The following is a 25,736-nucleotide window of genomic DNA, read 5'->3' on the forward strand; positions in this document are numbered from 1 at the left end:
CGTTCCACAGATAGGAAAATACTTTACAACACTGGTATTTTCCAAGCTGTGAAAAACGCCATACGCATGCGCGAGTCTACGCTAGAACGACTGCGCATGCGCGACATTACGCAGACATTACGCAATTAGCGTAGTGTACGCTAATAGCGTTACCTCGCGCATGCGCATGGCGTTTTCCACAGATTGGAAAAAACTTTACATCACCAGCAATCACGCACGCGCATTAGCCCAATCCTCACAGCGCATGCGCATTTATCCAATCGTCGCTACGTCTGTCGCTGGATTTGTGACGCCCCCTTATAGCTCTGCGAGGACTGCGCTTTCCTGCCAAGTTGCCGGTAGTGTGTGTGAACTGGGGGCTGTTTTATGCGTTCTAGGGGTGCGAGGTAGATAACTGGGGTGTGTGGGTTTCTGTACAGGAATGGATAAAGTAGCAGCTTATATATACACACACCAACCAGTATCTCCAGCTGTTACAAAACTACAACTCCCAGCATGCCCGGACAGCCAAAGGCTGTCCGGGCATGCTGGGAGTTGTAGTTTTGCAACAGCTGGAGGCCCCCTGGTCTATAGTGATAATTTCCATGCGTCAGGTAAACGCGTATGTACAAGTTTAACTCTTTTCTGCTGCAAATATTTTTATATTTTGGTGATGGCGTTTTGTTTGTGTGTTTTTATTTATTTATTTATTTATTTTTGCCTCATTGCCTTCCAAGAGCCATTTATAGAGCCGGATGAAGGATTTTTTTATTTACGCATTTATTTTTTGCATCCCATAATGTACCAGAAATGTATTTGTAGGGTGGAATGATTAAAAAAAACACACAGTTTTTATGACATTGGCAGCACAGTACACATGATGTGCTGTCTTTATTTTCTGGGTCTGTATGATTACAGCCGTGCCAAATGTATAGAGTTTTTATGTTTTTTACTACTATTACAATATAAAAAAGAATAATTATAATAATAATGAAAATACTGTTTGCATCGTCATGTTCTGACCCCCTATATGGAGCTGTGTGAGGACAGCCGTGGAGTGAGACGCGCAATTCATTGCCTTGGAACCCAAGATCGCAGCAGGTCACGGGAATGAGACCCGGTGCTTATTCAAATGACAGCGACTCTTTAAAGGGGTACTCCGCCAGCAAAAAAAATAAATGTGGATGGAGGGGGCATGATGGCTGAAGTTGCTAGTCAATCGGCACGGAGCGGCATCATAGGTCGTTGGGGTCCCCAACAGCGGGACCCCCGCAATTAGACATCTTATCCCCTACTGTTTGGATAAGATGTTTTCTGGTGAAGTACCCCTTTAGGTTTTAGGGCTCATTCACACTACAGAATCTCCGTCCAGAGATATTCCGGGCAGAGTTTCCATCTAGAGCGCTAGGACCGATCGGACATGCGCCGTCTCCATATCAATTCATTTCTAAGCGCATTCCGCTGAAAGAATGAACATGTACATTCTTTCCGCAGCGGAAATTCCATAGAATAAAAGTTGCAGCAGAAATGTATTGAGGACAGTTGGGGTAGATTAACAAAACCCGTGCAAAGGAAAAGTGGAGAAGTTGCTCGGAGCAACCAATAGGATTGCTTTTTTTTTTAATTTTCAAAAAAGGACGCTAAAAAATAAATGGAGTGATCTGATTGGTCGCAATGCGCAACTGGTCCAGTTTTATTCTGCACATGTTTTGATAAATCTCATCCAATGAGAGGCTGCTTCACTGTATTTTTCAAGTGGAATTCTGCTCCAAAATCCATAGTGTGAATGAGACTTAATTCAAACCCAAATTTTGATCATCGTTTTGTTTTGTTTTTTGGCTTTAAAAAAAATAAAAGAAACCCTAAAAACTGTCCCCTCTTTTTTTTATTTTATTTTTTTTCACCTCCATTCTTTTTGTTTAATAATTTTTTGGTGGTGTTTTTGTCACTCCGAATAATGTTTATTTGTATAGCAACTTACTATAGTATGTGTTTTTTTTTTTTTCCCTGCACTTTTCTCATGTGTTTCTTTCATCGTGTGGCTGTCCGGTCATGCTTGAAGTTGTAGTTTGCAGCATTTGGAGAGCTAAAGTTTAGAGACCACTGAAATAGAGGATCCAGTTTCTGGGAAGGAACAATTATTTTTTTCTCAAAAAATGGCCTGTATAAAAAGGGCAGCGATAAGCTGAGGTAGTGCTGGGCCGTATGACCAAAAATGTGTATCACAGTATTTTTTCAAACTTATGGCGGCTCCACGGTATTTGACGGGATTTTTTCCCCACTCATTTCCCCCTCTGCATCGCCCGCAGCCCACCGGCTTTCAGCGATTGGAGGGGGAGGTGACAGCTTTCGTTCTCTGTCCTGCGCCTGCGGCTCACAACTCATTCATTTCCAGCGCCGCTGCTAACAGGAGGAAAAGGAGATCAGTGCCTGCGGGTAACATGACTAGTCCCCCGATGTGTGGACAGTGCTGCGGCTGATACTTCATTCATTTGGTGGGGGGTGGGGGGGGGAGGAAAAGCAGGACAGCGCCCGCGGGTCATATATAATTAGTTCCCAAGCGCACTACGGCTGATAATTCATTCATCCGAGGGGGTAGGGGCCCGACCGGTATTGCGGTTTAGGAAAAAATTCATACTGTACAGAAAAAACACACCGGTATTCGGTATGAACTGGTATATCGCCCAGCACTAAGCTGAGGAACGAGAGAACACTTTTGGCGGCTGATCTTTTGAGCGCCCAATAAAATCATTATCGGTTGCACAACGCTCTGGGTAAAAAGTGGTAATATTTCTTTAAAAAATAGGGGATGAGTGTCCGACAATGATGAAGTGAAGGGGTTAAAAATGTTTCTGAGCAAAATATTTATGCATTGCTGGATATTTATATTCTTGAACTAAGTAAATACATTGTAATAATTGTCTTTTGCTTCTTATTTCACAGGGAAGAATGGCCATCACTGCAAGTCACCAGAGATTCCTTCAGGTTCTGATGTCTCATGGGATAATGGAAGGTTCTGCTGTAAGGAAATTACATAGACATTGCTGTGAAGTACACAAAGGTCAGTCCATATGGCTTAGATTTAATTAAAAGGCAGGGATGTGGAATTCCTATCGCCCGACGCCCGGGACAAGCAGTTTCGGGCGACGGGCAGGTGAATTTTTCCGGCCCTTAGCCCGGGTTCGGGAAAGCAGGGCCGGACCTGACAAGCGCTGCGACGCTCTGCAGTCTGTATGGAGCGGGCTCCCGACTCCTGCCCGCTCCATACTCTGCAGCCCCCGGCTGTGGAAACTCACGTCCTCTGAAGGCAGAGCAGGGAGATGAGAAGCTGTGTACGTCCTATCTCCCCTGCTCTGCCTTCTTTCTGCAATGCAGACCTGCAGGGGGAGATGAGGGGGGCTTGGCTTCTTGCTCCCCGTGCAGATCTGCGTCCTCTGCCTTCACTCCCCCCAGCTCTAGCTTCAGAGAGCTGAGGGGAGGAGCGGTCGCACGTCTGCACGGGGCGCAAGTTTAACACCGCCGATAATAGCCTGACATGCGGCGCTCAGAGGGGTGTATGGAGCGGGCTCCGGACTCCTGCCCGCTCCATACTCTGCAGCCCCCGGCTGTTCTCAGCCGGGGTCCGCCGCTAATAGCCAGCATATGCCGCGGCTGGCTTTCAACCCTTTAGATCGCCGCTGTCAAAGCTGACAGCGGCTTCTAAAGGGGCATGTGAATGCTCCCTGGTGGGCTAGTGGGGTGGATTGTCCCCCCCCCGTAGAGTGATCGCGGGGGGGCGATCCACTATAGTGGGAGCCAGAGGACTTACCTCTGCTTCCTGCTGTCCAGCTCTGTCATTGATAGATCCGGGCTGGACCAGGCTCTATCAATGGATCACAGAGCTCACAGATTAATGAGTTCAATAGAACTCTATTCATCTGTATGAGGAATCTAATGATTCCTCCTAAAAGTCCAATAAAGTATAAAAAAATAAAAAAAATAAAAACTTTTAATAAAAGTTTAAAAAAAACACACATTAACCCCTTTCATGTTAAAAGTTCAAATGACCCCTTTTGCTATATAAAAACATGCAAACATAATAAAAATAAACATATTTGGTATCGATTCCTGCGTAATTGTACGACCTATTAAAATATAACATTATATATCCCGTACGGTAAATGTAAAAAAAAAAAACAAAAAAAAACAAAACACAGAATTGCAATTTTTATAATATCCCCAGAAAATAAGTTAAAAAGCGATTAAAAAGTCAGCTCAATACCAAAATGGTACAGATACAAAAAACAGATTATGGCGTAAAAAATTAACCCTCATACAGCCTGGTATGCGGAAAAAGAAATATTTAGAGGGGTCAAAAAAAAGTTCAGAATTTTTTTAAATTAGTAAAACATGACATAAATTATATAAAATCTGGTATTTCTGTAATCAGGCGGCCTAAAATATGAAACTAACATGTTATCTCAACCACGAGGTAAATGGCGTAGAAAAGAAAACCACCAAATCTGCAAAATTATCTTTTACTATTTCAATTTCACACAAAAAAAAATATATTTATATTTTTGGTCAAGAGAATATGTTATGGAACAATTAAAAGGTGTCATTATAGTAGGTAGTTATGGCTATTATAGGGCGAGGAGGAAAAAATGAGAGCGTAAAAGCGAAAATTGGCCCGGACAAGTGGATCGTCATGAGGGACAAGTAGATTTTGCTCCATTTTAGTCCCGTGGACAAGTAGTTTTTTATAAAATTTCCACACCCCTGAAAAAGGTGCTGTTATTTTACACTAAGATGTGCTCAGGGGTTCTTAGGTTACACTAAGATGTACTCACCTGCCAAAGATCCCCTCCTGGCGTCGTTCTTAGTGTTGTCCGCTGCTCAGAACTTCCTGTTTTTTGTCCTGACACATGGAAAATGCCCATTCGGCAAATTGCTGTACGAGGCAGGTCCCCTCTGTGGCCAGTGATTGGCTGAGCGGGCAATAGAGATGGAGAACAGGAAGTTATGAGCAGTGGGAAAGCACATAATCATCGACAGGTTACTATAAATTTTTGTTTTTGCAATTTAGTTTTTTCCCCTCGCCTTCTAAAAATCATAACGCTTTCAATTTTGCACCTACAGACCCATATAAGGGGTTGTTTTTTGCATCAACACTTGTACTTTGTAATGACATCATTTATTTTATAATATACCGTATTTATCGGGGTATAACACGCACCGGCCTATAACACGCACCCTCATTTTACCAAGGATATTTGGGTAAAAAAAGTTTTTCAAACAAATATCCTTGGTGAAATGAGGGTGCGTGTGCGTGTGTATACCCCGATACACTGTTTCTTACCCCACAGAAGCCCCCAGGAAAGGCAGGGGGAGAGAGGCCGTCGCTGCCCGCTTCTCTCCCCCTGCCTTTCCTGGGGTCTAGAGCCCTGCTGCCGCTTCTCTCCCCTGGCTATCAGCGCCGCTGCCCCATTGCCTCCCCAATCCCCGGTTTTATGATTACCTGTTGCCGGGGTCGGGTCCGCGCTGCTTCTGGCTCGGGTCCGCGCTGCTTCTGGCTCGGGTCCGCGCTGCTTCTGGCTCGGGTCCGCGCTGCTTCTGGCTCGGGTCCGCGCTGCTTCTGGCTCGGGTCCGCGCTGCTTCTGGCTCGGGTCCGCGCTGCTTCTGGCTCGGGTCCGCGCTGCTTCTGGCTCGGGTCCGCGCTGCTTCTGGCTCGGGTCCGCGCTGCTTCTGGCTCGGGTCCGCGCTGCTTCTGGCTCGGGTCCGCGCTGCTTCTGGCTCGGGTCCGCGCTGCTTCTGGCTCGGGTCCGCGCTGCTTCTGGCTCGGGTCCGCGCTGCTTCTGGCTCGGGTCCGCGCTGCTTCTGGCTCGGGTCCGCGCTGCTTCTGGCTCGGGTCCGCGCTGCTTCTGGCTCGGGTCCGCGCTGCTTCTGGCTCCGGTGTGGTGTCTATGCGCCGTTGCTATGCGTTGCGATACGCAGTGACGAGTGACGACACATAGACGCCACGCTGGAGCCAGAAGCAGCGCGGACTCGACCCCGGCAACAGGTAATCCTAAAACCGGGGATGGGGGAGGCAATGGGGCAGCGGCGCCGATAACCAGGGGGAGAGAAGCGGCGGCAGCAGGGCTCTAGACCCCAGGAAAGGCAGGGGGAGAGAAGCGGGCAGCAACGGCCTCTCTCCCCCTGCCTTTCCTGGGGGCTTCTGCGGGGTCAGAAAAAACCGGGGGGATGGGGGAGGTAATGGGGAAGTGGCGCCGGCAGTCTCTGGACCCCAGGATAGGCAGGGGCAGAGAAGCCGGCAGCGCTGGCGGTCTCTGGACCTGCAAAAGCCGCTGCAGTTCATTGATTTAAACCGCCCCTTTAAATCATTGAACTGCAGCTGCTTATTGGCATATAACACGCAGATAGACTTTAGGCTAAAAATGCGTGTTATACTCCGTTAAATACGGTAATCTGTGGTGAAACAAAAAAACAGCTTATTTGTGGGGTGAGATAAAAAAAAACTAAAACAAACGCCATTTTGTAACTTTTGGGGGGCTCCCGTTTCTACGCAGTGCACTTTTCGGTAAAAATAATACCTGATCTTTATTCTGTAGGCCCATACGGTTACAAGGATACCCAATTTATGCTGGTTTTATTTACTACCGTATTTATCGGCGTATAACACGCACTTTTTAGGCTAAAATTTTTAGCCTAAAGTCTATGTGCGTGTTATACGCCGATACCGTCCCAGGAAAGGCAGGGGGAGAGAGGCCGTCGCTGCCCGCTTCTCTCCCCCTGCCTTCCCTGGGGTCTAGAGCCCTGCTGCCGGCCCTTCTCACCCCCCTGGCTATCGGCGCCGCTGCCCGTTCTGTCCCCCTGACTATCGGTATCAGCGCCGATAGCCAGGGGGAGAGAAGGGGCAGCGGCACCTATTGCCGGCGACGCTGCCCCATTGCCTCCCCCCATCCCCGGTGGCATAATTACCTGAGTCGGGTCCGCGCTGCTGCAGGCCTCCGGCGTGCGTCCCCTTCATCGTTGCTATGCGCTGCACGGCGCGGCGCATGACGTCAGAGCGCCGCGCCGTGCATAGCAACGACGCAGGGGACGCACGCCGGAGGCCTGCAGCAGCGCGGACCCGACTCAGGTAATTATGCCACCGGGGATGGGGGGAGGCAACGGGGGCAGCGGCGCCGGCAATGGGTGCCGCTGCCCCTTCTCTCCCCCTGGCTGTCGGCGCCGCTTCTCTCCCCCTGGCTATCAGCGCCGGCAGTGGGGCGCCAGCACCGATAGTCAGGGGGACAGAACGGGCAGCGGCGCCGATAGCCAGGGGGAGAGAAGGGCCGGCAGCAGGGCTCTAGACCCCAGGAAAGGCAGGGGGAGAGAAGCGGGCAGCAACGGCCTCTCTCCCCCTGCCTTTCCTGAGGGTGTATCGGGGTATACACGCGCACACACGCACCCTCATTTTACCATGGATATTTGGGTAAAAAACTTTTTTTACCCAAATATCCTTGGTAAAATGAGGGTGCGTGTTATAGGCCGGTGCGTGGTATACCCCGATAAATACGGTACTTAAAAAAGTATAACTGCGTGCACCAAAATGTATATGTTTAAATTTGTCTTTTTCTGACCCCTATAACTTTTTTTTATTTTTCCACGTCCAGGGCTACATGAGGGATCATTTTTTGGGCTGTGGTCTGTAGTTTTATCGGTACCATTTTTGTTATGATGGGACTTTTTGATCTCTTTTTATTAATATTTTTATAGTATATGAAGTGACCAAAAATGCACAATTTTGGACTTTTTAATTTTTAATGTGTACGCCATCGACTGTGCGGTTTAGCTAACATTATATTTTAATAGTTTGGACATTTATGCACGCGGTGGTACCACATATCATTAGTTTTATTTTTTATTACATTATTTTATTAAAAAAATAGGAAAATGGGGGTGATTAAAACTTTTATTAGGGGAAAAGCTTATTCTCAACGAAAGTCAATGGGAAGGGGGCGCGACCGCGACTTTGGTAGAGGGGGCGGGCATGACGTCACGAGGGGGCGGGCGAGACGTCGCGAGGAGCCGGGCATGACTTCACGCCCTGCGACCGCGAACACGGAAGCCTGCACACAGCATACGGAGTAATGAACTTCCGGACGCTGTGAGCGGAGCTCCGAAAGTCAGGGCAGCGAACAACCCCTTTAAAGTCTGGGGCATAAAAACCCTATGAAGCTAAACCACCCTAAAATATAACTTTTCTTGTTTGATCTTAAAAAAAAACAACAACAAAAACATATAGAGACTGTATACAAGTTAAAAACACAGTGTTGCTGCACTTATTGCTCTGGTAACACTAATATGTGTGGATCCACAGTATAGTGGGTGAGATTGTTGGGGTCTTCAGAACATCAACACTAAGCATCAGACAACACTGTTGTTAAAACATGATTCGTATGCCCTCCTGAGTGTTAGGCTGCATTCACACCACGTTTTTGCAATACAGTTCCCGTATCAGGAATTTTGGATGAAAAATGGATTCCTCAAAACCTGACTAAGGCTGGGTTCACACTACGGTTTGTAATTACGGTTCCCGTATACGGCTGGGAGGAGGGGTGGGCGGGGCTTAATCGCGGCGCCCGCACTCAGCCGTATTCGAGAACCGTAGTTAATGTATGTCTATGAGCCGACCGGAGTGAACCGCAGCCTCCGGTCGGCTGCTTTTTCCGCCGTATGCGGTTTCCCGACCGCAGGCAAAAACGTGGTGTGAATGCAGCCTTACCCAAGCAATAAGTGGGAAGTGGTCTGTAAGCAGCCAAAAGAGATCTCATAGGTGACAATGTCATCTTGTAGTTCACAGGAAGGAACTGAATTCCTCTAAAGCACTAACACTAAAACACTGCTTTTCTTTGGGTCAGGATGGTGGTCACATGACCAAGTTACAACAATAAATATTGTTGTTGCAATAATTTTAATATTTGTATAATTTATGTTTAAATCCCCCTTACAGCTCACTACATGCCCGACAAGCTGGATGACTTTGTGGCTGTTATCAACAATCATCTACAGCCTTTGTTTATGCAGATTAGGAAGGGAACAGATGAAAATGACGGGAAAAGATACTACTCTCTGGTAAGATGAGATTGTTCTCTTTCCACACGCTGTACTGAAATCCACCTAACAGGCAGACACAGTGCACTGTAGTACTTTCTGGACTTCAAATATTAAATATTCCTATATTATAAAACGTCTTCAGTCCGGAATCAGGACAATATAGGATTTTTTTGTGCTGCATTTGGGATTATGTTTGGCATATATATGTTTTGAAGAGTGCCATCAAATGTCCCACACCGTATGTTAATCAGCTGCCAGTAGTCATCTTCATGTAGTCAAAGAGCGCTGAGCTGAAATCATCCCACTCATGCATGATTGACAGCCTAGTCACCACTGTCATCACTGAATCCCATCGCTGAAATCTCGCACTAGCCCAGAACCTGCTTCATGTCCAGGAATATCTCTGCTTCTGGGCCTGCGTGAAACTTCAGTAAGCAGAGCGGTGACATCGGAGATGGCCAGACTGTCAATCATGCATGAGTTGGTGTGATTACAGCCCGGAGCTCTGACTGCATGAAGAGGCCACATGCCTCGATGACTACTGCCAGCTGATTACCATACGGCCCGGGACATCCCGCTCAGGAGGATGTCAGGACCTGGTAAGAAATCTTATTTTACCCTATATAACGCGTTGCCCACAGTTCTATAGTGTAAAATTTGGTGGCTGGTTCCCTTTAAAAAATTTAAATATATATTTTTTTTTTTTTATAACACAGGCAGGTTGTAAAAATAATTATAGTTATAATTATATACTGTTCTTTTCAATACACAATGATCTATGTATTTTTTTTTTCTCCATTAACTTTATTGGGCAGTATTGTAAACAGGAGTATGATACTCCAGTTTAGTTTTCCATAGAAATGGTTCCATGAATATTTCCTAGAGTTTGGTCACACATTGGGGAGAATACATTTTATTTCTGAGACAGTGCAAACTTAGTCATTAAATGATCAAATTATGGCACCTTTTAAGTGTTAAAGGAGATCTGTAGTGATCTGAACTTTATCCCCTTTATCCGAAGGATAGGGGATAAGTTATAGATTGCTGGGGGTCCGAGCGTTGGGGCCCCCCCCGCGATCTCCTGTACGGGGCCACGGCAATGTACGGGAAAGGGGGCATTCCATCCCCGCATGACGCGGCATCTGGCACACCCCTCCATGAATCCCATAGAGATACATGGAGGGGCGTGCCGGCTGTCGCGTCATGCAAGGACGGAATGCCCCCTTTCCTGTACATTGCCGCGGCCCCGTAAAGGAGATCGCGGGGGGCCCCAGTGCTCGGACCCCCCGTGATCTATAACTTATCCCCTATCTTTCGGACAGGGGATAAAGTTCAGAGCACTACAGATCTCCTTTACCTTTTGTTAATTTAATACTTCCCTAAAAACTAAGCATTTTCCTAATATACTTCATTAAAAAAAAAAAACTGTTTTGTAAAACCCCAACATATTTACTAAGGTTTCCACAGTGGATTCGAACTGGGAAAAACCCAACAGATCAGAACATTTGTAAAAAATAAATAAATAAAATAAATAAATAAAAAAAGCAAAACGTAGGGAAACCTTAGTAAATACCGTGGGAAAATACCTGTCGGAAATCAAAACCCACAAAGAAAACTCCACTCCACTCTTAGTATATAAACCCCAATATGTGTAACAGAATATGTATTTAGACACAATCCTGACCTTGAAATGCTTTGATCCTGATTCACTAAACTTTCCCTTATGTTTCTTCCCTTACTAGGTTAATGTTGCAGAAAGTGACGTCACTAAAATGGCCATGGATTATGCTGAGAATGAACTGGAATTATTTAGGAAGACGGTGAGATGTGTATTTTTATTGTTGGGTGCAAAGAATTTTTCTCATATTTTAATGTTACTACTTGTGCAAGCTGTTTACTAACCTTTGCAAATTTTTCTGACAATGTAGCATTTTTTACTTATTGACTTAATGCAGCGTTTCCCAACCAGGGTGCCTCCAGCTATTTTAAAACTACAACTCCCAGCATGCCCGGACAGCCATTGGCTGTCCGGGCATGCTGGGAGTTGTAGTTTTGCAACAGCTAGAGGAACCCTGGTTTGGAAGCACTGATTTAACCCCTTAACGACCACGGACGTAAATGTACTTCCTGGTTTGGCGGGACTTCCCGCACCAGGATGTACATTTGCGTCCTGTGTATGACCGCGAGCATCGGAACGGCGCTTGCGTCATACACGGCAGGTTCCGGCTGCTAGTAGCCATTAACCCCTCAGATGCGGTGATCAATACAGATCACGGCATCTGCGGCAGTGCGGTACTTTGAATGGATGATTCCAATCATCAAGCATGGCGGCCGGGGGTCCCCTCACCTTGCTCCGGCCGTCTCCCGGGTTCTTCTGCTCTGGTCTGAGATCGAGCAGATCAGAGCAGAAGATGACCGATAATACTGATCAATGCTGTGTCCTATACATAGCACTGCACAGTATTAGCAATCAACTGACTGCTATACATAGTCCCCTATGGGGACATAAAAAGTGTAAAATAAAAGTTGAAAAATGTAAAAAATAAAAAATAAAAAGTTACAAAAAAATTAAAAATCCCTTCCAATAACAATGAAAATTGACAGTTTCCGATTTTACCCCCAAAAAGCGTAATTTTTTTAAATAAACATATTCGGTATCGCCGCGTGCATAAATGTCCGTACTATCAAAATATAGTGTTAATTATCCCGTACGGTGAATGGCGTAAACGTAAAAAATCTAAAAAGTCCAAAAATGCAGCTTTTTTTGTCACATTTTATTTGAAAAAATTTATAAAAAATGATCTAAAAGATTTATATATGCAAATGTGGTATCGATAAAAAGTACATATGACGGCGCAAAAAATTTGCTCTAATACCGCCGTTTATATGGAAAAATGAAAAAATATTTTGTACAAAAAGTTTTAGATTTTTTTAAGCGGTACAAAAATATAAAAGTATCTAGCCATGGGTATCATTTTAATCGTATTGACTACAGAATAAAGAACGCATGTCATTTTTACCGTAAAATGTATAGTGTGAAAACAAAACCCTCCAAAATGTGCAAAATTGTGGTTTTCATTTGAATTTCTCCCTAAAAAAAATTATTTTGGGTTTGCCGTACATTTTATGGTAAAATGCGAGGTTTCATTTCAGAGTACAACTGGTCATGCAAAAAACAAGCCCTTATATGGGTCTGTAGAGGGAAATATTAAGGGGTTAAAAGGGTACTCCAATGGAAAACTTTTTTTTTTTTTTTTTAATCAACTGGTGCCAGAAAATTAAACAGATTTGTAAATTACTTCTATTAAAAAAATCTTAATTCTTCCAGTACTTATTAGCTTCTGAATACTACAGAGGAAATGCTTTTCTTTTTGGAAGACAGAGCTCTCTACTGACATCACGAGCACAGTGCTCTCTGCTGACATCTTTGTCCAATTTTGGAACTAAAGGGGAGAAAAGGGAGAGCACTTCTTGGTGTGATAAAAAGAGATACTCGGTATGAAAATGAAATAAGACAGCAGCTCACGAGATTTGGTTGCGTAACGTCATACACAACAATGGTAAGCGCATCAAGAGTTAGTGTATTCGCAGCCCTCCGGCTTGGCAAGGTATTCAATCGGTCTGGCTTCAAGGAGAACGCCGGCTCCACGTGGCGCAAGATACAAAAGGAATGGAGATCAGATAAAATCAAGGTAGCTTATTTCCCAAGATGCAACGGGTTTCGCTGCGGGAAAGCAGCTTCATCAGGCATGATGCCTGATGAAGCTGCTTTCCCGCAGCGAAACCCGTTGCATCTTGGGAAATAAGCTACCTTCATTTTATCTGATCTCCATTCCTTTTGTATACTGCGCCACGTGGAGTCGGCGTTCTCCTTGAAGGCAGACCAATTGAATACATTTTGGAACTGTCCAGAGCAGCATATGTTTGCTATGGGGATTTTATCCTACTCTCAACAGTTCCTAAAATGGACAGAGATGTCACCAGAGAGCACTGTGCTCATGATTTAGCTGAGAGATCTGTGTTCCAAAAACAAAAGAATTTCCTCTGTAGTATACAGCAGCTGATAAGTACTGGAAGTATTACGATTTTTTAATAGAAGCAATTTACAAATCTGTTTAACTTTCTGGCACTAGTTGATTAAAAAAAAAAAAAAAAAAAAATGTTTCCACCGGAGTACCCCTTTAACCTCTTAAGGACCAAGGACATACCAGTACATCCTGAGCTTGCTCCCATTCTATAATGCGGGGCCACGGTGTGGCCCTGCGTCATAGCAGGTCGGGCCCGGCACCTAGCAACGGCCGGGACCCGTGGCTAATAGTGTGCGGCAATGATCGCTATTAACCCTTTAGACACGGCGTTCAAAGTTGATCGCAGGCATCTAAAGTGAAACTAAACTATGCCAGGCTAGCTCAGCAGGCTGTTCGGGATCGCCGGGGTGAAATCACAGCATCCAAAACAGCTGTAGGACAGCAGGAGGGTCCCCTTACCTGCCTCATGGTGTCCGATTGCCGAATGACTGCTCAGTGCCTGATATCTAGGCATGAGCAGTCAAGCGGCAGAATCATTGATCAATGGTTTCCTATGAGAAGCCAATGATCAATGTAAAAGATCAGTGTGTGCAGTGTTATAGCCCCCTATGAGAGCTATAACACTGCAAAAAAAAAGTGAATAAAGATGTAGCCCCTTCCCTAATAAAAGTTTGAATCGCCCCCCTTTTCCCATTAAAAAAAAAAAACTGTGTAAATAAAAATAAACATATGTGGTATCGCCATGTGCAGAAATGTCCGAATTATAAAAATATATCGTTAATTAAACCGCACGGTCAATGGTATACGCGCAAAATAGTGTATTTTTGGTCACTTTTTATATCATGAAAAAATGAATAAAAAGTGATCAAAAAGTCCGATCACGGCGCAAAAAATGAGCCTCTTACCATCCCTTACCCGGTAAAATAAAAAAGTTATAGGGATCAGAAGATGACAATTTTAAATGTATGAATTGTCCTGCATGTAGTTATGGTTTTTTCCAGAAGTACGACAAAATCAAACCTATATAAGTAGGATATCATTTTAATCGTATGGACCTACAGAATAAAGAGAAGATGTAAGTTTTACCAAAAAATGTACTGCGTAGAAACGGAAGCCCCCAAAAGTTACAAAATAGTGTTTTTTCTTCAATTTTGACGCACAATTATTATTTTTTTTTCGTTTCGGCGTTGATTTTTGGGTAAAATTACTGATCTCATTACAAAGCAGAATTGGCGGCGCAAAAAATAAGCCATCATATGAATTTTTAGGTGCAAGATTGAAAGAGTTATGATTTTTTAAAGGTAAGGAGGAAAAAAATTAAAGTGCAAAAACGGAAAAACCCGTGGTCCTTAAGGGGCTAATGTGAAAAACAACCACAGTGTAAACTGCAGGCAAAATGATTCCCATAGTACTAGCTCTATGAATTAGTAACCTATGAACCCTTTTCTGCACAAACATTGGTCCTCATTGTAGCAGCCATAATGCCCCAGTTGGTTGAAGGGGGTCTTTATGTGGCCGACTCATTGCAGCACCACAATATTGTGTTGTTAAGTCTGAGAAGCTAAATTTGTGTTTGTTTTTATTTCTATTCACGCTTCTCCTAGAGCAGATGGATCTTATAATAGACTCGGACAACGGGTTTGCCTCTTCAACAAACATTTTAAACCTTACCGACCAGCTCCAAACCAAGAAAATGAAGAAAAAAGAGGTGGAACAACTACTCCAAAGTTTTGTGCAAGAAAAGTGGCTGATTGAGGTAAGTTTCTCATTACATCATCACACCTAACAACCGCATAACAATTCTGAGATAAAGGGAAACATACATAAAATAAAAAACGACATACTATAGTGACATGTCGTCTGTTTTGATCAGTGAGGTTGCTGAATTCCCCACCGAGCCCAGAGACGTTTTTTATTTTATTTATAATCATGTGTAATTAATTATTTATAATAAAGAATTAATTACACATAATTAATCCCTAACCACCACCACCCCCCCACCCCAGACCAACCAGAGGGGGGGGGGAAGGAACCACACACAAGAGGCCCGTTTACGGCTGGTTTAACACTACGATTTGTAACTACATTTCCCGTGTACGGCTGGGAGGAGGGGGGGGGGGGGGGGCTTAATTGACCACATTTTTGCCTGCGGTCGACCACGTTTTTGTCTGCGGTCGGGAAACCGCATACGGCCGAAAAAGCAGCCGACCGGAGGCTGCGGTTCACTCCGGTCGGCTCATAGACATACATTAAATAAGGTTCCCGAATACAGCTGAGTGCGGGCGCCACGATTAAGCCCCGCCCCCCCTCCTCCCAGCCGTATACGGGAGCAAGCTCAGGATGTACTGGTATGCCATTGGTCCTTAAGAGGTTAAAGGGGTACTCCGGTGGAAAGCTTTTTTATTTTTATTTTATTTTTTATCAACTAGAACCGTAGTTACAAACCGTAGTGTGAACCCAGCCTACCATTTGTCCCACACAGTTGGATAAGTTTAGTCTTCTTTTGTGAGAAAGTGTCATTCATAATCAGTTTTTTTTTACTTTATCAACTAACTTAACCCATGCTTTCACTTCTGGCTGCCTTTCCGACATCCATACCCACAGCACTACTATTTTAGCGCATATCAGCACTTTAACCCCTTAAGGACCACGGGTTTTTCAATTTCTGCACTTTAATTTTTTCCTCATCACTATCTTAAAATCATAACGCTTTCAATTTTGCACCTACAGACTCATATGAGGGCTTATTTTTTGCACCACCAATTGTACTTTGTAATGACATCAATCATTGCACCACAAAATTTACGTCAAACCCAGGAAAAAAAATATATGTGGGGCAAAATTGGAAAAAAAATGCAATTTTGTAACTTTTGGGGGTCTCCGATTCTACGCAGTGCCCTTTTCGGTAAAAAGGACACCATATATTTATTCTGTAGGTTCATACGGTTGCAATGATACCCAATTTATTTAATTTGTCTTTATTTTACTACTTAAAAAAAGAATTATAACTACATGCACCAAAACTTGTATGTTTAAAGGGTAACTCTTATAAAAAAATTTTTGCTATTGGACTCCTTATGGTAAAAAAAAAATATTTCTAATATACTCTGTTTAAAAAAAAATGAATTTTTCTATGTTTTATTTGTGCTTAAAAAAGCTCAAGAGCACACTTCCCCCCATCTTATACACAGACTTTGGACCGAAGTCCAAACACAGAAAGTGCAGCCTGGAGTGCTGAGGGGGGTGTGTCCAGCCTCATCCAATCATAGCTCCTCTCACACATAACTGCCATATGCTGTTGGTTGGACACACACCCCTGTGTATAAGATGGGGGGGGGGGGGGATGTGCTTTTTTAAGCACAAATAAAACAAAGAATACAAAACAAAGTATATTAGAAACATTTTTTATTTACCATAAGGAGTGCAATAGCAAAAATTATTTGCATCATGATCTGAAGTTTTTATCGGTACCATGATTGTTTTGATCGGACTTTTTGGTTACTTTTTATAAAAAAAAATTGGGTATACAAAGTGACCAAAGATACGCAATTTCGGATTTTGGAATTTTTTTACATGTACGCCATTGACCGTGCGGTTTAATTAACCTTTTATTTTTATAGTTCGGACATTTAGGCACGTGGCAATACCACATATGTTGTATTTTTATGTTTATATATTTTTTGTATGGAATTTGGAAAAAGGGGGGTGATTTAAACTTTTAATAAGGAAGGGGTTAATGTGTGTGTGTTTAAACTTTTTTTTAAACTTTTAGTCACCTTGGGACTTTTAGGAGGAATCATTTCATTCCTTATACAGATCAATGTGTTTCCATAGAATCACATTGATCTGTGTGATCTGCACTCGATTGATAAAGCCTGGTCCTGCCAGGCTTTATCATTCACAGCACAGCAGCCAGCACTACAGGATAGAGGTAAGCCCTCCGGCTACCTCAGAAGTGGATCGCCCCCCGCGATCGTGCTGCGGGGGGTGCGATCCACCCCACTGGACCACCAGGGAACAGTTAGAGGTACCTTTAGACGCCGCTGTCAGTGCCCTATGTCGGCTATTAACGCCGGCCCTCAGCTACAAAAATCAGCCCGCCTTATACCCCGTTAACGGCACATGGACCCCGTTAACGGCAAACGTCCTTGGTTGTTAACCAGTTAATCAACAGTTTGTCATCTTTCCCTATACAAAAGTTAGTAATTAAAATAGATTGTTCGAAATTCAAGATTTGTGTCTCAGATTATATTTTTCTTTTTTTAGAGTAACTATAATTTCATGCCAGTAACCCTGGAGTACTTGGCAATTCCAAATAATGTGAATAAAATTGGTGTCATCCATTTTACATTGAGGGCAACTCAAGGAGTTACGACATCCAAAATTAAATAATTTCTTAGGAGTATAATAAAGGTTGTGAAGACAATTAAATTGAATAATCTTAGAGTTTATATTAATAGAAACCCTTTTTAAGATTATTTAAAGCCATGTTACAGGATTCAGTTGACAGACTAATTCCTTCTTCATCCCATTTTGATTTAATATGTTCTTTTTCATATTAACCTAATTCTTCCCTTAGTTTTGCATATATACCAACCATTCTTTTCTTTTTGAACCCCTCCCCCCGCAAATTGCAACCACTCAAAAAAAGGGCTATCAACAATTTTTAACCGCTCTCTGTTCTGGGTGTGTCTATCCGCTTCTTTAATCTGCAATACCCATATCATATGTTCCTATGTCATATTCTTGTCTGATCCGATTTAAGTTCATCAGTTCCCCATCCTCGAATTATTGAGATATGAACCTCCTCTCCTTTTCCAAAACCCTATGTGAGCTATTCGAGCTCAGACGTGTTTAGATAAATGCTGGGCCCCTTCAGCTGTGATCTGTTCATCTCTCTTTGGAAAGAATCAGGTTGTCTGCTGCCTTCCGGTGAATAGTAACAGATAATGGAAAGGAATAGCTTCAATGGAGAAAACTGGCTCACACGGCCAGGGCCGGATTAACGTAGGGGCGGATGGAGCTGTCGCTCCAGGCCCCTACGTTAAAATAGGCCCAACGGTCAGCACAGGCGGCCCACAAAGGCCGCCGGTGACAGCTAGATTCAGGGGTACTCAGCCGGCGGACCGCGGTCTAGATCTGGACCGCATCCGCCAATAATGTGGACCACCCGCTGACTTCCTCCTTTTCCACTTGTATAGGCTTCGCAGGGGGCCGTCCATCTGCCCAAACACAATGTTTTTTTTTAAACAAAGCAAATGCGGTGCTCTCAACAACTCACCCGGCCCCAAATAAAGTGAGCAGGGGCAGGGACGCTGCCGCTTTAAAACGTCCGCGCATATGCGTGCCCGACGTCACGGACGTGTCCCTACCCCGGCTGCTAAGAAGCAGAAGGAGATCCCGCCGCTGCTGAGAGCTGCTTCTTCTACAAGGTGCGGACACTATGGAGGTGGGGAAGGGCGGGTTTAGGCTGGGGAGGAAATGTGTAGTTTAGGATGGCAGAGGGGGGGGGGGCACTGTAGGAGTGTGGAGAATGACCAGGGGTGGGGGGGCTGTAGCAGTGTGGAGGATGAGGATGCTACAGCCCCCCCATCCTCCACACTGCTAAAACCCTGGAGCCCTGCTTGTCCTCAGTGTACAGAGCCCTGCTTGTCCTCAGTGTACAGAGCCCTGCTTGTCCTCAGTGTACAGAGCCCTGCTTGTCCTCAGTGTACAGAGCCCTGCTTGTCCTCAGTGTATAGAGCCCTGCTTGTCCTCAGTGTACAGAACCCTGCTTGTCCTCAGTGTACAGAGCCCCGCTTGTCCTCAGTGTACAGAGCCCCGCTTGTCCTCAGTGTACAGAGCCCCGCTTGTCCTCAGTGTACAGAGCCCCGCTTGTCCTCAGTGTATAGAGCCCTGCTTGTCCTCAGTGTACAGAACCCTGCTTGTCCTCAGTGTACAGAGCCCTGCTTGTCCTCAGTGTACAGAGCCCTGCTTGTCCTCAGTGTACAGAGCCCTGCTTGTCCTCAGTGTACAGAGCCCCGCTTGTCCTCAGTGTACAGTGCCCCGCTTGTCTTCAGTGTACAGAGCCCCGCTTGTCCTCAGTCTACAGAGCCCTGCTTGTCTTCAGTGTACTGAGCCCTGCTTGTCCTCAGTGTACAGAGCCCTGCTTGTCCTCAGTGTACAGAGCCCTGCTTGTCCTCAGTGTACAGAGCCCTGCTTGTCCTCAGTGTACAGAGCCCTGCTTGTCCTCAGTGTACAGAGCCCTGCTTGTCCTCAGTGTACAGAGCCCTGCTTGTCCTCAGTGTACAGGGCCCTGCTTGTCCTCAGTGTACAGGGCCCTGCTTGTCCTCAGTGTACAGGGCCCTGCTTGTCCTCAGTGTATAGAGCCCTGCTTGTCCTCAGTGTACAGAGCCCCGCTTGTCCTCAGTGTACAGAGCCCCGCTTGTCCTCAGTGTACAGAGCCCCGCTTGTCCTCAGTCTACAGGGCCCCGCTTGTCCTCAGTCTACAGAGCCCCGCTTGTCTTCAGTCTACAGAGCCCTGCTTGTCCTCAGTGTACAGAGCCCTGCTTGTCCTCAGTGTACAGAGCCCCGCTTGTCCTCAGTGTACAGAGCCCCGCTTGTCCTCAGTGTACAGAGCCCCGCTTGTCCTCAGTGTACCGAGCCCCGCTTGTCCTCAGTGTACAGGGCCCGCTTGTCCTCAGTGTACAGAGCCCTGCTTGTCCTCAGTGTACAGGGCCCTGCTTGTCCTCAGTGTACAGAGCCCTCCCAAAGAAGTGCCCTGATCTCTCGGTCGGCCTTCTCAGGTCAGTAGCTGCATTGACCCAAAACAGGGTAGCCTGGCCAAGTGGGTGGCTTATGAATTGTATAGTTCTAATGTATCTTCTACCTGCCTTTCACCGCTCCCTACATGATAGCACAGTCTGAGATATAAGTTATATGTGAAAGGCAGGTACCTAAAGATATGCAAAGTTTCCATACACTATCATATATTCATCTATCCTGGTAATTTAATGTGCTTAAAACATGTGACAAATTCACTTTATTTGTGTTAAACAAAATTGCTTTGTGTTGCGTTTTTATTTTATATATTTCTATAAAAAGGCCCATCAAAATCTTCAGCACCAGGCCCATGATGCTCTTAATCCGGCCCTGCACACGGCTCAGACCGACCAGGACACAGTAGGGAGGATAAGAATGGACTTTACTTCTGCCCTTTGGCTCTAGTCAGAAAGCAGCAGCCAGTCCTAGCTTTTAAAGGGGTACTGCACCCCTAGACATGTTATCCCATATCCAAAGTAGAGGGGATAACATGTCTGATCGCGGGAGTCCGACTGCTGGGACCCCAATGATCAGACATTAGGATTCTAGGCAAACCTTCTATTTTTTTTCATCTCCACTGCCAATGTAGAAGTCTTTTTGTTATTATGTAAAGTGAGTGTTCCCCAACTCAGCAAAAGCCCAGTTAAAGGGGTACTCCACCCCTATACATCTTATGCCCATAATATTTAGAACGCCGGGTGTCTAAATGGTGATTACGGGGGGAGGGCGTCCAGCGGCCGGACCTCTGAGATCAGACATCTTATCCCTGAACCTTTGGATAGGGGATAAGATGTCTAGGGAGTACCCCTTTAAGTCCAGCTAATGTGCTCTTTATCTAGTAGCTTTCAATAGGAGTAGGCGAATGCACGTCGGTACCAAGACAATGACTAAGAGGACATGGGCTTGAATTACCTGGGTTCTTACCATGTAAGGGAACACCCCCTGGGCTTTTGAGTCTCATTTACATAATAACAAAATGATTATATCTTGGCACTGGAGATAAAAAGATGTCCAATGGTATATTGGTGCCATTGTATGTTTGCTTTATTTAAATAACATTTATTGCCTTGTTTGATTGTTCTCTTGTCCCACAGAAAGATGGAGAGTACAGCCTTCACACTCGTTGTATTATGGAAATGGAACATTATATACAGAGCACATACCAGGACGTGGTGAAAACATGCAATATCTGCCACAACATCGCCATTCAGGTAACCCCTTGGTATATAATAATAGATTAGATTGCTTTGAAGCAGTTTTTATTAGTGGGGACTAGGACTATGTTGTACTGTGCTGTAGTAAAAGACTTTTAGTTACAACATCTAAAATATGATATTCATTATGTGGAGTAGGGTGGAACTATTTAAGTCTATGACGTGCAAGAATTTATTTTTGGGAATAACCAGATATATAATCCTTTGAATTCATTAGTTGTGACCAGCATTGAGCACAGCATCTAAAGGGTTAAAAGGGTACTATGCCCCTGGACATCTTATCCCCTATCCAGAGGATAGGGGGGGGGTAAGATGTCCAGGGGTGAAATGCCCCTTCAATAGCAGGCATCCGCACGATCAATGATGTCTGCCATTATCGGCAAAGTCCTGGTTTCTGATAGCAGCTGTGACCTGTTGTTCATGAAGGCATAAGCACAGGAGCTGCACTCCCTTCATGTTCATGTACTTCTTGGGGCACTTAGTACCAGAGCACAATGAACATTTACATCATGCGTCCTCTAGGGGTTTAAAGGGGTACTCCACCCCTAGACATGTTATCCCCCATCCAAAGGATAAGGGATAACATGTCTGATCACTGAAAGGTCAGGCTGCTGGGAACCCCTGCGATGTCCGGGCCGGCACTGCAGCATTATGGTCACAGAAACCTGGGGCTTCTGTGATCATGACATTACGCCCCCTCCATTCATGTCTATGGAAGGGGGCGTCATGCCTCCTTGTATAGACATGAATGGAGGGGGCATAGCGGCTGTAATTGCCAGTCATCTGACACGGAACGGTGTATGCTCCGTGCACTGGATGACTGGGGTGCCGGGGTGGGACCCCCCGATCAGACATGTTATGACCCTATCCGAAGGATAACCTGTCTAGTGGCGGAGTACCCTGTTAAGATCAGTTTCACTTTAATGAATCACTTAACCTTGTGTTCTTCATCTTTTTAGGGTCAGATCTGTGATAACTGTGGCATCAAGATCCATTTGACCTGTGTGGGGAAATATTTCAAAGGACAGGAGGAACCACGTTGTCCCCAGTGTGCTGAAGCATGGTCACACGAAATACCCAGTAAGATCATGATTCGACTAGCATAATGTGGAGACTGTCCCATTCACACCATTGATCTCTGGTTTGTGTATAAAGATATGTACAGTAGTCGTCATAATGACAGAAAAAATAATGGCGGAAATTGTGAATTTCACAACGCCTGTCCATCGACTGTACTAAGACATGTCACGAAAGAGGCTTTCCTGCTCATGACCCCCATTTAAAAGCAAAAGCTGATAGCAGCTGAAAACAGTGAAGCAATTATTCATTTGTATGGACGGCGTGCAATACTTCGTTTTTCCTGCAGAGAATGCTAAACGCTGGTCCTTTCTGAGACCAGACATGTAGCAAACAGCAATGCAGCAACAAATAGTGTGGAAATGGGTGAATAAATGCCAGTTATTAATATGATCTGTCACAAAATAATACATTTAAAGGTGCGCAATTTTACCAAGGTTTTGCCGTAAAGGGAACCTGTCAGTTTTATATATCTACACTGTGAGCAACATAAAACTTTTGCAGGCATCATGTTTTCTGAACACTATAGATTACTTTGATACGCGTGGGCATTTCACAGTAACCATAGTTTAAAAATGAGGGTAACTGGTCTTTGGGGGTTGGTCCAGACGTGATGCGTCTCTTCTTAGCAGTGTATAGGAAGAGATGCGTCACAGTATTTTTGTTGTTGTTTGGGCAGCATAAAACTGATAAGTTACCTGAATTAATAATTTCTCTCATGTTACCTGGTATAATTTTATGATTTAGTTGCGTTCAGAACCTTTATTTAGTAGTCTATAGGTTTTTTTTTTTTTTTTTTTGGCAGTAGAGGAGATCATAAAGCTATATTACTATAATCCCTTTTTATGGCTATTTTCTCTAGAATGGTGGGATTGATGTTATAAAGGATTATAAATACTAATAATTTATTTACTTTTTAGGATTGTTGCAAACTGATTCCCAAACTCCTTCCACATCCCAGAGAAATACAAGAGCAGGAGAGAGAAGAGTAAACAGCGTAGCAGCAGCCACCAGATCAAGGCGATCGTAATAAGACGGCGTGACCTCATCTTTTTGTTATATTTTGTACAAAGATTAATCTGATTAGTTTGTCATTTACATTGTTGAAATAAAAAACTAAAAAAAAAATATATATATATATATTTGAGTCATCCCAAAATTAACAGTTATAACTTATCCACAGGGTGTTATCATGAGAACAGCTGTCTTAGGAAGTCCCATAGGGAGGTGGCCTAGCATTCACACTGCTCTCCCATTGACTCATGGGACAATTGTTCTCAGTCTTTCCTGTATGCCGGTGTTTCCCAACAGGGTGCCTCCAGCTTTTGCAAAACTACAACTCCCATCATGCCCGGATAGCTTTTGTCAGAAATTATAGTAACTTGAGGCCATTGTAAGTTGTGGGACCACTGTATAAACAAGAGTTGTAGTGAAAGAAACCAGAGATTCTTACATCGTAGCTCACTTTCTGAGACCAGTGACATTGTAAGACAATTATTTTATTACAAAAATAAACATCAATTTTCAACACTGCTGTAGATTTTACAGCCACTGTTCATGTATACTTTAGCGTTTATCTTGCAGACAGTGGCTTTATCTGACAATTGTTGAAGCATAGAGAAAAAAATGTTGGTTGGGAGCTCTATATAAAACAAAACCTAAACCTAGGACACTGTGATACACATTACCCTATGTGTCAAAAACATACAAGAAAAAACTAAAAATGTTAACAGTCCTGCTGGGTTGAGGTTAAAGGGGTACTCCGGCCCTAAGACATCTTATCCCCTATCCAAAGGGTAAGGGATAAGATGTCGGGCCACGGGGGTCCCGCTGCAGGGGCCGGAGTATCATGACGTCATGACTCCGTCCCCATGTGATGTCACGCCCCCTCCTATAGACTTGCATAGTGGGGGCGGAGCGTGATGTCACACGGGGGGCAGAGTCGTGATGTCATGATACTCCGGCCCCTGCAAGATTGCAGGGCTCCCCAGCGGTGGGACCCCTGCGGTCCGACATCTTATCCCCTACCATTTGGATAGGGGATAAGATGTCTTGGGGCCGGAGTACCCCTTTAAGAGAGAAGATCAGGAAGAAAAATAAGCGAGAAAATATGTCCAATAAATGTTTGATTACTCAATGGCTCGGTCAGCATCGTGCCGTATTACAGACAAGAGATTAAAGTCAGTGGGTGCCGGCAGGTGTGCTCAGCAGCGCTGTAGTCCCCCTAATTTAGTCTAACTGTACCCTGACGGCACTGGGCTACGTGCAATGACCATCTTGAGTGGGATGGGGATCGGATGCAAGTGCCGGGCAGGTGCACTATGCAGCACTGGAGTCCCCCTATTGCGGTCCCACTTTTACCCTGGTGGCACAGGGATATTGTGACTCTAGTTCCAGGTAGGGTAGGAGTTTGGCACCAGGTGCTTCTTTCTTACCAGTATTGCCTGTTTCGACTAAGTCTCCTCGGGGTAAGCTTCTATGTTGCCTGGCCAGCAGAGTAGAAGATGGTTTGTGGAGCGCACGCTTCGCTTCTTTCGCAGTTGGGATTGAAGTGGTGTATATCCTCCTGATTATGCCAGAGATTGGATGCAACTATATATATATATATATATATATATATATATATATATATATATATAACTGGGCTAGACATGTTTCGGGGAGCCAGGTCCCCTTTTTCAATATATGACCTACAAAAAATCCATACCCAAAAAAATATATATATACTGATACTAAAAAATAATCGGTATAACTGAACAAGTGTTGCAAAAAAATATATAATCTTTATTACAAAATTAATTCATATGGACAACAAGAAGAAAAAAAAACACATAACACTCAGACTAGATTAAAACTGGACAGTGGGGGAACAGTGAGTACATATATAATATAAATAGTTATGGCAGCTGATCAAAATGGATACTCAAAGTTAATAATATATAAAAGACTCCTTCAATTCATGTAGTCAGTAGTTAAATATAAGCACAGAAGGTGCATGGTTATATACCAACATAAGCCTATCAGAACAGCATGCACACTAACACGAAGTCCATCTAGTGCAGAGATATGGATGAAAAACACTGCACTCTAGTGGCAAAGGATATGAACAATAAACAAACTTACTCCAGTGTCCCCCCACCTCACACTCCAACGCGTTTTGCCCCGCTGATTGTGTTAGTGGTATAGAGCAGTGGTCTTCAACCTGCGGACCTCCAGATGCTGCCACTTCTGTCTGTGTCAGGAACTGTCCAGAGCAGAAGAGGTTTACTATTGGGATTTGCTCCTGCTGCAGACAGTTCTTAAAGGGATATTCCAGGAAAAAACTTTTTTTTATATATATATATATATATCAACTGGCTCCAGAAAGTTAACCAGATTTGTAAATTGCTTCTATTAAAAAATCTTAATCCTTTCAGTACTTATGAGCTTCTGAAGTTAAGGTTGTTCTTTTCTGTCTACGTCCTCTCTGATGACACATGTCTCAGGAAACGCCCAGTTTAGAAGCAAATCCCCATAGCAAACCTCTTCTAAACTGGGTGTTTCCCGAGACAGGTGT

At 44.3% G+C, this 25,736-nt stretch overlaps 1 protein-coding gene across 3 annotated transcripts; it reads left to right on the top strand.

Moving 5' to 3' along the window:
- Positions 1-201: 201 nt before the first annotated feature.
- NSMCE1 (NSE1 homolog, SMC5-SMC6 complex component) lies at positions 202-23,738 on the top strand. Of its 3 annotated transcripts, none has more exons than XM_056535834.1 (8): positions 202-338; positions 2,923-3,040; positions 8,957-9,078; positions 10,803-10,880; positions 14,698-14,844; positions 20,984-21,100; positions 22,063-22,183; positions 23,101-23,738. In XM_056535834.1, exons 2-8 carry the CDS (start codon positions 2,929-2,931, stop codon positions 23,208-23,210), a joined length of 807 nt encoding a protein of 268 aa, XP_056391809.1. In that variant the 5' UTR covers positions 202-338; positions 2,923-2,928; the 3' UTR covers positions 23,211-23,738. The 3 variants fall into 3 exon arrangements, with proteins under 3 accessions (XP_056391809.1, XP_056391810.1, XP_056391811.1); XM_056535835.1 differs by having other exon boundaries at positions 258-386; XM_056535836.1 differs by having other exon boundaries at positions 323-341.
- Positions 23,739-25,736: the final 1,998 nt, after the last annotated feature.

This window comes from Hyla sarda, chromosome 8, assembly GCF_029499605.1.
Source record: "Hyla sarda isolate aHylSar1 chromosome 8, aHylSar1.hap1, whole genome shotgun sequence".
NCBI lineage: Eukaryota > Metazoa > Chordata > Amphibia > Anura > Hylidae > Hyla > Hyla sarda.

Excerpts from the sequence above, each read along its gene's own strand:
- NSMCE1 (XM_056535834.1), top strand. The coding sequence starts at position 2,929 with ATGGCCATCACTGCAAGTCACCAGAGATTCCTTCAGGTTCTGATGTCT. Across the intron at positions 10,881-14,697 it reads TGGAATTATTTAGGAAGACG|ATGGATCTTATAATAGACTC; the intron begins GTGAGATGTGTA and ends CTCCTAGAGCAG. Across the intron at positions 22,184-23,100 it reads ATGGTCACACGAAATACCCA|GATTGTTGCAAACTGATTCC; the intron begins GTAAGATCATGA and ends TTTACTTTTTAG.